Consider the following 12,493-nt stretch of genomic DNA (forward strand, 5'->3'; position numbering starts at 1 on the left):
GCACAAATAGCAAGTTGTGATGACTGTGATAGGCTGGTGTTTCTGTGAAGCACAGACTATAATTTCTGTGTGGGGAAGATGACTTCCTTGGACTAGGATGTTACCCTCTTGACACTGTATGGGAACGAAAAAGCTCATACTGTTGCAAAAGTGGGCTATTGCCTCCTTCTGAAGACTGGCTTGTGAGAATATTAGGTCTGTGGTTAGCCAGTTTAGTGTCAGCAGGTGATCTTGTGGGTATTAATACTGCTTGCTGATGGTTGATGAGGGTTACATGGAAGCTGTGAGCATCAGGAATCCCTCTCATATCAGTTGTGATGACAGAATGACTTTTGAAAATTCCTAGGGCCACAGATAACAGATTTGTGATGTTGCCTAATTGCCCTTCCCACCTAAAGAAGGGGGAAAATATGTTAATTGCAAAGGAGGCTGTACCAGTCTTCTACAGGGCTGGATGGGCCACAGATAAAAGGTTGGGATGCACAATGCCAGGGTTCTGAGGAGAAAAGGGATTTTTAGATGTACAAACAACTTTCATTCTTAATGCTTATCCATGAAAAGAACATCATTAGAGGGTGGATGCTCACTGTGATTTTGGAAGAGCCAGCCTGTTCCTTTTTATTATAATTAACGCTGTCATGATGCCCTGTGAGGACAACATGGAGCCACAGAGTACACTGGATTTTTAGCAGATTCAGAATGATGGTAATGCACATATTGGAAAAGCTAAATCAGTTTGTATTGATACTTTTGATCTACTTACCTTCTGTCACCTGCACAGTACCTAGGTAAAGATAGGTGAGTAACTTTCTCTTCTGAAGTAGATAGAGAAATGCAATGCAGTGTTTCAGTGTTGACAAGTTAAAGGTGCTTTTCTCTTTTTTAAAAGAGAAATTGCTAATCTGTGGTGTTTGAGCCTCATTAATTCTGTATATCGCCATTGGGGTAAATGTCAGTTTATTTGACAGTTGAAAGCTAATTTAATTACAACCAGTGCTTACTGCTCTTCTGAGATTGCAGGAGGGTGTAAGTGCCATTCTTCTGATATGTATTAAGTGACTGATGCTTTAAAATTCTTAAGTAAAATCTTTCTAGCAGAGCTGTTTTCTCATAAATAACAAACAATTTTATTAAACTCCACATGCTAAACTCCACTTCACACACTAAACAGTAGTGAACACTGCAAGCAGATCATTGCTAAGAAAATATCTTTTTAGGTTTGTTTTTGATTTTCAATCAAGGCATAACTACTGACATCTGTTTACAAAATTAAATGCAGAGACATATAACAGCAGGGATTGCTGCTGCCTGCAGACATCTCTCTCACTTTCCCTCCTCTTCCACTTGTTCTCTATATGATATGGTTCTGTGGAGAGACAGAAATGGCTTGTAAGCCCTCTGCAGTTGCTGCAGCTGTCCCTGTCCCAGAAACCACCACCAGTTTTATTTCCTGGGCTGGCTGTAGTAATGAGCTGCTTGATTCTGATTAAAAGTTTGGAAATCTTGTGTCACAAGTGACAGAAATACAGTGCTGGGAAAACAGCCTTCTGGTCATGTATTCACAAGGATTTGCTTGGAAAATGAGAGGGTTTAAAGTTAGCACTGTACATTGTTCCTTGTTAGTGATCATACCTTGAATTCAGTGACTTTATTTTGCATCTCCATGGTAATGTCATCCCTGGTACACTTAGTTCTTGCTACTCAGCAGCATAAGGGTATTGAGCTTTTAATAACATTTTAAGGCTGGTCCTTCCAGTTAACTGTCTCAAAAAATAAAGATTCTGCACTGATTAATTTTTTCTTACATTTCTGAAAATAATCAAAATCCATTTCCCACATTATTTCTTTGAAACAAGCCTCTAGTTCCTGTTTTTTGGCTCCTCTGGTGTGCTGTCCTTAAGAAGTTGCTACCGGAGCAGCACAGAAGTAGCAGATGAAACTTCAGGATGGAAACCGATCAAAATTCACTGAATTTTAGAGAGGGGTGTGTTTAAGGATAAGAAACTCATTAATTTAAGTACACTTCAGATTCCCTCTTCATGGCCCAAAACATGTATAGGACACTTCAAGGATGAAAAGAGATGTATTTTCAGATTTCTCTCTTTAATTTTTGCTCTTAGTCTTAGCAACACATCAAGCATGAGAGTATTAAGGAACATTTTTTTCATTAAGTGTAAAATGGAGATAGGTAGTGTTTGGTAAGCCCTTTATACTTGAAGACATTTTAAGCACGCTGCAGTCGTGAACACAGAAACTATGTTTTAGAGGTAATTATCAAAGTTCTGTCAACAAAGCCCAGCTTATTAACAGGAATATCCTCTGAATGACATATGTGCTGTTAAACCCTCCCAAGAATTATAAACAGTGTGAAAGAGAAGTAAGTGGTGCTGAAGTATGCGGTTTGTGACGCAATATCAGATTGTCTTCCTGCCAAGTCATCCTTCTGGGAACAGAATGTGACCAAAAAAAATAAAGCAAAAGCAAAAGCAAACCAGCATCAGAGACAAATTCTACTTAAAGAAGTTTACAAGGACTTTTCTAGTGACTTTTACAAAAAATGGACCATGTTAATGTTAAAGTGGGTTTGTAATTAGCAGGTCAAATCACATCTCCATTTGTATTAGAATATTCTTGAATTTAATCCCAAAACTACAGTTGTCCAGTACCAAAGGATTGGAAGTATTCCCTTTCCTTCCCTTCCCTTCCCTGCCCTGCCCTGCCCTACCCTCCCCTCCCCTTCCCAAACCTTCCCTTCCCTAACCTTCCCAAACCTTCCCAAACCTTCCCTTCCCTAACCTTCCCAAACCTTCCCTTCCCAAACCTTCCCAAATCTTCCCACAAAGGGAAAGCTGGAAACAAAAGTAACTCATTAAAGTTTCTGGGGTAAGACACTTCCCTGAGGAGGAAAAGGCATGTTGTTTTGCTTTTTGTTCTTTGCTTTTAAGGAACATCCTCAATAATCTTCATGAAATGCAGCGGATACTCTCTGTTCCTTTTGTGAAGTGTTACATAGAGAATATTCTCAGATTCTCTTAACGAATCTCATTGCTTACACAGTCATTTTTTGTCTTTAATGTTAGGTGTGGGAAATCTTTAAAAAGCTTTAAATTATCCTAAATAGCATTCTTATGCTATTTTGTTCCCACAGAAGTCAGTTGCTTGAAGAAAGAAGTGTAAAAACCAGCAGCAGTTCTGATTTTGTGTTTGGGGAAAACATGGTCGAAAGAGTTTTGGTAAGATCTGTAAATGCCAGCAGACTTTTTATCAAGCTTAATGTAATTAAGAGGATAAATTTTTCAGATATTGATTATTTTTAGCTGCTCCTGTTCTTTTAAAGATGGACCAATATGCACTTCTATTTTGCTCGGTTTTTGACCTGAAAAGGATTTTTATAGATATTTAGGTTTTTAGATATTCCATGTAAAACACACACAACATGAAATAAAGGAATGTGATCCCTACCACTGTTATAATTAATTTGCATCATAACTCTGAAGAGAGAGGATACCTGAAGGGAACCTGCAAGAGAGATGGAGAGAGACTATTTACAAGGGCTTGTAGTGACAGGACAAGGGGGGATGGTTTATATTAGATATTAGGAAAAAATTCTTTACTCTGAGGATGGTCAGGCCGTGGCACAGGTTGCCCAGAGAAGCTGTGGCTTCCCCATCCCTGGAAGTGTTCAAGGCCAGGTTGGATGGGGCTTTGAGCAACCTGTTCTTGTAAAAGGTGCCCCTGTCCATGGCAGGGGGTTGGAATGAAATGATCTTTAAGGTCCCTTCCAACTCAGGCCATTCTATGATCCTGTGATAAATAAGTATGAGTGAAAAATTGGGCACCCATCCTAGACAGTGTCATTGCTAAAGCATATTGGGCACACTTGTGAGACAGCTTAATGGATCGAGTCCTGAAGGGCACTAGGACTAAAAGGTGGTTCCCAAGCTGAGGACTGCACCATTGAAAATGGAATTGAAATTCAGTTTCCAATAGAAGTAGAATGAAAACAGTATGCATATCTGCCAGTGCAAAATGTTGGCAACCATAGGTCTGGGTCATGACTTCTGAAAGGATAGGAATAGTAGGAATCGAGCATTGTCAGGAGACAGAAGTATTTATTTAGACATGCCTAAGAACCTTTATCTGCAAAACCTGAAAGTGATGGAAAAGTTAAGTTTGTCTGGGAGTTTTAAACTACTCTTTTGGGACTTAAGTGCTTGAACTGGAAATTAGGTGGTACTTCAACATTCTAGTTCTTCAGTGAATTTAAATCCTAGTCCAGGATTCATAGATAAAGGCCATTCTTCTTGGTAGAAGAATGAGGTACTGATTTTATGATAATAAAATTACTTCCTCTAGAGACTGAAATTGTATCATCTCCATCAGTTTTTACTCTGAGGATATTAAAATTGCAGTTTAGCATGCATTAAATGATTCAATGTTCTATTTGGTGTAAAGTAACATACCCATTTTATTTAAATAGGAATTCTTATTTCCACCATGTTTTTCCAGAGTCCTGGGAAGCACCCCAAGCTGTGTAATGAAGCTGATTTATACAAAGGAGAAATAACATCCATGTACATAGGATCTTCTTATGTTAGTCCACAAACAAGTAAGCATACTCAGCAAACAAGTACAGTTATTCTTATTCTCATGTTTCACTGTATTTTAGAGGATGTCAAATGAGTGGTGGTCAATAATGTTCATCTATTCTCCAGCTTGCAGTATGTGCCAAAATCTGTGTTCAGAAAGCAGCTATATTTTATGTCATGCAAACTGGCCTAAGTTCATAATGCATGATCTAAGTTACGCAGAAAATTATAGTTTTACAGATTATCATTATTTAGTACAGATTATTATTTATTTTTTGAAAAAAAATGCAGTGAACTTTAAGAATACCTTATGGACCACCTTTTTGAACTTCAGTTTTAAGCTGTCTCCTGCTTGTATTTTGCAACTGCTCACATAAATTACCTCATTATGTTGGATTCTACTTTTAGGACTGAAAGTCCTGTACAGACAGATTTCAGGGGTTGTTTGTGACTCCGATGTGAGATTTTCTACTAGGGAAGCCATGTAAATCTAGGCTGTGAGGGAATCCCAAGGATACCCCATCTTGAGCCCTCTTGCAAATTTTTGTACCCGTCTTTACTAATGGTTGCATTGGATCCTCTGGTTTCATGTATTCTTACAGGTTAAAAAAAATCCTGTGGAAAATGTGTATAGATTATGCAAACAGACAAAATTTTTCAACAGTGTTGTTCCTGTCAAATCTTGTCCTTCTGTGTTCCTGTCAAATATTTGTTGCATACATGTTACTATTCTGAATATTGGGACGTGTCTTTCCTTCTGTATTAATCTGCAAAGCAATATAACAGATACAATATTTCCAATATTTTGGAAAATCATCTTCTCGTTATTTAGGCCTTGTTTCTGCTTGTTTCCCTATGGACAAACTTCTGCAATTGCAGACAGCCCTGTTCAATTGAGAATGAGCCTGTTTTGTGAGGCATTTTGTATTCCAGCCTTTTTCTTTTTCTCTTCTGTTTATTGCTTTGGCCAAAAACTTATTAGTAACACTAAATAATGTCTGACGACACAGGTATTATGGAGGTCACAGGGCATCCTGTGTGCTAGTTTTGTTATCCTAAAATATTCCCTGTACAGAAAGGATTTCCTTTTTTTTTTTCCCTACAGAAAGAGCTTTGTTGAGAAATGCAACACTAATTGAATCAGCAGCTGCTTTTATTTCCAAGCCAATGGAGAAAATCCTGTTAGATAAAGTTGAAGTTATAACTGGAGAAGAAGCAGAACACAATGTATTGCAGGTGTGTATTACATAAAGCCTTGATGGTGAGTAGTTTTGTTGTTCAAAAGAACATCTAGATCTATTACAGATTGAAACAATCTGAAAATAACTTCATCTTATATTTTAATTTTTCACCTTTTTTGAGGTATGCCTCAGGTTATCCATTTTTCTGTAGGCTGGTATTTTCATTTTCATATTATATTTCTTCATTTTATAGTCCCTTTCAGTAAGTGACTTCTTCAGAATTTCATTCTATAGTGGTATTTTACAAGCATCCACAGAGTACACCAACAGTAACTAAAGCTTCAAAATTGGAAGTGATTTGAGTAAAGATGAGTTTTATAACAAAACTTTTTTTGGGAAAAAAGCTATGTATTTTTAAACTAATTTGTTTTATAGTTCATCTAAAATATCAATTATTTTTCCAACCTGGCAGGACATATCTCCCTATTCTTCAAAATGCTATTTTCTCAGAAAAGAGCAATGGTGCATATGATTTAAAAAATCTTAGCATCATTTTATCTTTGGATAATTCTTCTGTCTTGCCAGAATATGAAAGTTTTACTCTCTTTGGAACAGTACGCTTCTAGTAGTGGTACTGGTATTCCAGGTCGCATAATGTTTGTATTGATTGAGGGAATCAGACTGTAGAACACTTGCACCAAATTCAGCTGCGTTGGTAGATATTACAGATGAAAAATTAATGAAGATGAAATAATTGAAAAAGTAAACTGGAATTCATGCTGATTGCTTTCCATGGTGAGTAAAGTATTTAGCACAGATTTAGGAGCCATTTCATTTTAGGTAACAATCGTGATATATCTATTTGTTTATCTTTGTATACATGCATATGGATGTATCAAAAGCCATATCAAAAGTTTAAAACCATAAAGTTTTGGAACCAATAAAACCAGTATTGGCTGGCAATTTTCATCAAGTATTTCTCTTTCAGATCAACTGCAAACTCTTTGTATTTAATAAGCTTTCTTTAACCTGGACTGAAAGAGGCAGGGGATCCCTGAGGCTTAATGACACTTCAAGCAGCAAACATGGAATGTTGCAGTCAAGGCTAAGTAAGAATGAAATAACAAGTACCCCGTACACAAAACACCAAGTAACTTGTACTAATGTTGGCCAGAATATGCTTATTTCAGATCATTTAAAACCGAGAAGCTAGTTTTATTTAAGTCAAGTTGCTGAGAATCTTTTTACCTGATAATGTTTGCTGTGTTACGGACTGAGGCACTGGGCATTTTTCACTTGGTTTACACAACCACACTCGCATATGTTGTTAGGTTGTGTGCATTTCTGCTGCAATGTGTCTTCAGCTCAGTCACCAGTCTGACAGTTTGCTCTTTGTTGATTCTGCTTTTCCAGGAACACTTTTCAAGACACTTCTGGAATGTTGTTTTTACTGCGCTGTCATTACACAGTTTCCTTTGTGTGGCAGTGTATTGAAAGAAACTGATATATCTGGGTATTTAAAAAAATGACAAAAAAAATAAATCTCACCAGGGTTTTAGACCAAATTAAAAAGAATAATTGATGAAAATATTACTTGTATACAAGTGTTAGAAAAAAGTGCTGCAGTAAAAATTAAGATGGTTCCAATATCTTATCATATAAACCTTCTTATTTCAGTTATGCGAAATCAAGGCAGCTTGAGACTGATTCTCAACACCCGACTCTGGGAACAAATGGTTATAAAAAGAGCAAACAGAAAAAGCCTGTGCTTCACTGCAACAGACCAAGAGGACCACTCTGTTCAAGTGTTTCTAACTCAGGTAAGTAGGACATAAAAACTCCACCCAAATCCACTGTTCATCTAGGATTCTGAAGACTTGCTGAAGGTTGGTTTTAACAAATGGCCTTCATGCTGTGCTTAGGTTAGCTATTACATGGCTTTTATTACGGAATGTGTTAGAAGTGCTCTCCTTTGGTATTTCGAAAAACTATGTGTGCTGATGGGACATGGCCTGAGGACAGACATGTCCAGACTCTAGCTCACATAGCAACTGATGTAATGGATGTCATTCCAGTAATATGCATCAATTACTCTTTTATACGAAAGCAATACTGTAAGAATTTCTACACAAGCAGTTACTTGTTTCTAAGTTACTCTGGTAAAAGGCAACAGTTTTCTGCCATGGTTCTCAGCACAGTGCTTGCAATAATCCATCTGGTGTAGGACCTCCATTTCTTAACTGAGAAGAACACAGAGTTTGCAAGTCACCTTATGTAAGACAATAGTCTTGGGAACCCTGGTTTTGTTCAGCAAGGGCTAAGTTGGGGATGGAAATGTGGTGGACTTATTTACAAATAAATAGCATATATGTCCTAGATTGGAAAGTGAGAACATCCACAAGATTTTGAGGATGTTTACAGTTTCCCTAGTAGACCTTTCTAGGAAGGATTCAGCCTCCCAGGCAAGAAAAATAAATCATCATTTCCAGGAAGCGTCACATGTCATACACAAGCAAAGCACCATGCACTGTAAATGGAAAGCACTGTAAGTCTGTCACTTCCAGACAAGGACTGACTTAAATACAGCTATGCTGGACTGCTCGTCTGCATGTAAATGGCCTGATTTCCAGAGGTGCTGCAGTTTTTCTAGTCTATAGAGATGTTCCACAAATTCTGTCCTGGCACTTCTGGGCAGTAAAAATAGACATGATGAAGATGTATGACAGCTGGGGTGGCTGGGGTTGCAGTAAGCTGCTTCTCCATTCACTGAAGTGGCTGGTATCCACCCCTGTAGTATCCATCTAGTGACTGCATATATTAACATTTCAGTGCTTTCTTACTTCTAGAATCATACTCAGGAATCATTTGGAATACCAAGTACTCCATGCAAACTGAGCCATTTTTCAGGGAAAATAATTTTTAAACTTATTTTTCTTGTAACTGTAGAGAAAATAATCAACAGCTACATATTATAAAACTCAGACTACTTACAGAAACTTGACATTATCTGTATTGAAATTTATATTTGGATATTAATTATTAGTGTGAATCTGAAATGGATGGTTTGATTAAAAAGGACAAAATACAACTCTTTCATTATTTTTTTAAACTTCTCAGTCAGATCTTCTGTGGAAAATAGAGATTTTTCTCAGTTAGTTTGGACTGTATGCGTTTTATATTCTGCAGGCAGGCTCAAAAGATACTGAAGACCTGTATGCAGCAATACATCATCGCCTTGTGGCATTGAGAAGCTTTGCTGAGCAAGAGCCAGATGCTAATCAAGCAGATGCAGAGTCAGAAATAGCTTTTCAGCCATTAAATTGTGATAGTGATGATGAAGATGATGAAAAAATAAATCCAGTGAGCAGCAGTGGATCTGGTAAGCAGAAGTTTTCCTGGAGATGCTGTAATCCTTTCAGGGTATTTCCTTAAAAGAATGAAAATCAGGCCTTTTGTTTTTCATGCTGACTATAACTTTCATCTGTTACAGATAACCCTTTTTCAGTTAGAATGGGATAATTCCTTTTGGTATTTTGACTTACTGTTATTAAAATGACAGCTCAAGTATCCACATATTTATAGCAGTGGAATACTCTTTTAACAAAAGGCTGAAGTTCAAGAAATTTAATATTATCAAATTTTACCAAAATGTTTCTTCAGTATATTTCAGTAGAAATGACTAGAGATATTGAGTATCAGTTTTGCCTTGAGTAAGTGAAGGGTGAGTCCATTCACATCAGTGCTTAGATTGTTACTAATAACCTGAAGCACAATATGTTTCTTAAGGTATTTATTATGCAGTGATTAACTTCATTTAAAACACTGATTCTTGATCAGCTGAAACAACCACCTCCCTAGGAAATTTGCAGGATTTACACACTAGTTTTGCTGACTTTCTTCAACATGACAAAAATGTAGGTTCCTCAAAAGGAAAAATGACAATAAAACAAGATATAAAAGATAAGATATAAGATATTAATGACTTAATCCTTCTGTTAATACAGCTCACAACAGAGCTGGGGTCACACTTGCAGAAAGCAAGGCAGAAACAGCTGTTAGACTTAAAAGCTCTTCTATTTTAGCAAAAGACAGGTCACGTTTCTGGAGCAAATTCACTTGCTTGTGTCAAATTGCTACAGTGGATACAGGAAGTTGCCAATTATGTTTTATCTTCTAACAGATGGGCTACATCAGGCATGTTTCATCTGTAGGTCACAGCTTAGTTTCCCTCTGCACCTAGGTAACATATTGTCCTTATATTTAAAACCTTCCTTTCAACAGCTATTCAACAACAATCAGGTCATGGACAGTAATGGCTATAAGTACTGTTTTCCACAAGGAAATTAATTTTTTTTCCTTTATCATAGAATCATGGAATGTCCTGAGTTGGAAGGGACCCCCTAAATATTATTGAGTCCAACTGCTGTCCCTGCATAGAACAACCAAAGAGTCCCACCATGTGCATGTGAGCATTGTCCAAACGCTTCTTGAACTCTGTCACGCTTGGTGCTGTGACCACTGCCCTGGGGATCCTGTTCCAGTGCCCAGACACCCTCTGGGGGGAGAACCTTTTCCTGATATCCAACCTAAACCTCCCCTGACACAACTTCACACCATTCCCTCAGGTCCTGTCACTGGTCACCAGAGAGAAGAGATCAGTGCCTGCCCCTCCTCTTCCCCTCACCAGGAAGTCGTAACTGTAATGAGGTCTCCCCTCAGCATCCTCTTCTCCAGGCTGAACAGACCAAGTGGCCTCAGCTGCTTCTCATAAGGCTTTTCCTCAAGACCATTCTTCACCTTGGTTGGCCTCCTCCTGATACACTCTCTAATATTTTTATGTTTTTTATATTGTGGTGCCCCAAACTGCACACAATATTCCAGATGAGGCGTCCCCAGATGCAGGAGCAGGACAATCCCCTCCCTCGCCCAGCTGGTGATGCTTTGCCTGATTCCCCCCCCGGACATGGTTGGCCCTCCTGGCTGCCAGGGCACTGCTCACTCATATTCAACTTGCCATCGATCAGGACCCCTGGGTCCCTTTCTGCAATCTATTTCGTCAAATAGACTGCAGTTTACAGTGCTTATTCCCATTATTGATTGTTGTCTAACTACATTTCAGTAGCATTCAGTGCTCTAAACAAAGCATGATGCTCTTACACACACCATTCTCTCAAAAATACCTTTTCTCTGTTTAGGAAATGGGAAAATTGTTGGCTCAGAGAACTCCTTAGATTGCTCCCAGATAATCAAGCATTCCCTCTGTAATTTCTAAATAGCCTGTACCGCCTTTTTACAAAGAGTTTCTGGTAACTTGGAAACTCTGGAGTGAGCTTGATTCCTTTCCAGGATTATTGATGATAAGAACTCTTTGTTCTTTTAGGGGAAAAAAAAAAGAGGGGAAAGGGAATGTCAAAGCAGTGTAGGAACACAGATTTACAAGTTAAATATTTATTTTGATTTGCAGAGACTTCTGATAGGAATATTCAGATCACAGCCAGCAAACAGGTTCTGAAATGTGTGGGGTACTGTTTATCTTGACCTTTTAGTTTAAGCATCTGTCTTTCATTTATGTTCTGTTACTGACAGAAGTTCTAGCAATCCCTTTCAAGTGCTTTTTTTAATGGCTTCTAGCATTTCCTGCTTATCTTAATCTCTTCTATTATTTTCAGAGCCACAAGGTTTTAATTTTGCATACATTTCAGTTACTAGTACCCAAGACACTTTACCTTCAGACACTCACATCTTACATATGCCTGTCCCTGATTTCCAAAAGAAACATAAAAAGGAAAATAAGCCTCATGGGTTTTGGACAGGATGAGGTCAGTTTTAAATATCAGCATAGAAATGTCCATTTATGTGCAAGAGATCAGATCCTGTATATTTAAGAGCACTTCCTTAAATCTTTAGTTTTCATGCTTTGATTTTCATTGAAGGGTGTTACGAATAAGTAATTTTTTTATTGATATAACTCAGTTTCAGAGATTACTTCTCCTTAACAGTATATAAGTCGTAAGAAGCATAAGTCCTCAGTGACTGTTTCTTTGCATATTTCTTACAAATACAAGAATTTAGAAAGAATGTCAGCATTTTATTTCATTCCATTCTATCTTTGTCTCAAAATCCCCAATGATAGTTTTCTTAATATAGCAATTTCTTTTTTATTAAACTGAACTCATAGAGTACCCTAGATGATGCTGTGTATTTCAAGACACTATAAAAGACATGAAAAATTAGATAATTATATTATCTTTATAATAATTAGCGCTTGAGAGTGAAGAAGAAAGCAAATATGATGTACATAATAAGTGAAGCACTGTAGACGTTGAAGTGATTTTGTATGTTTGCAAGACTTTGCTGTAAGATTTTTTTACACAGAATTCTTTAACATCTACAACATGTTAATGTTAGGGCAATATGTAAGATAGTAGAGATATTTCTATGATTTAACAAATTCAGTATAGATATTTATTCCAGTATTTTTTAAATTCTTAGTTGAATTGCTTTACTTTCAAGTAGAGATACTAATTTCATGAAGTCCATAAAGAATAAGTTGCCGTGCCTGATATTTTTATACATTCAGTTGCAGCTTGAATATTTTTGCAAACAAATTGCTCTGTAAATCTAAGTGGAGAGAAAAAGAACAATTAATCTTTAAATAGATTTTGAGAGTGGATGGGATCAATAACTCTGGAAAGTATTTGTCTTTTCCCTCTGACTACAAAG

At 37.3% G+C, this 12,493-nt stretch overlaps 1 protein-coding gene across 1 annotated transcript in view; it reads left to right on the forward strand.

Moving 5' to 3' along the window:
- The window catches only part of RANBP3L (RAN binding protein 3 like), a 32,191-nt gene that overhangs the window by 16,588 nt on the left and 3,110 nt on the right, over positions 1 to 12,493 (forward strand). The window contains exons 9-14 of the mRNA XM_018077193.1: positions 3,149 to 3,233; positions 4,510 to 4,609; positions 5,695 to 5,825; positions 6,759 to 6,879; positions 7,448 to 7,590; positions 8,957 to 9,149. Of these exons, the coding sequence (XP_017932682.1) occupies positions 3,149 to 3,233; positions 4,510 to 4,609; positions 5,695 to 5,825; positions 6,759 to 6,879; positions 7,448 to 7,590; positions 8,957 to 9,149 (773 nt within the window). The remainder of the gene's footprint in view (positions 1 to 3,148; positions 3,234 to 4,509; positions 4,610 to 5,694; positions 5,826 to 6,758; positions 6,880 to 7,447; positions 7,591 to 8,956; positions 9,150 to 12,493) is intronic.

The sequence above is a fragment of the Manacus vitellinus genome, unplaced genomic scaffold, assembly GCF_001715985.3.
Source record: "Manacus vitellinus isolate BGI_N305 unplaced genomic scaffold, ASM171598v3 scaffold_36_pilon, whole genome shotgun sequence".
In the NCBI taxonomy this organism is placed as follows: domain Eukaryota; kingdom Metazoa; phylum Chordata; class Aves; order Passeriformes; family Pipridae; genus Manacus; species Manacus vitellinus.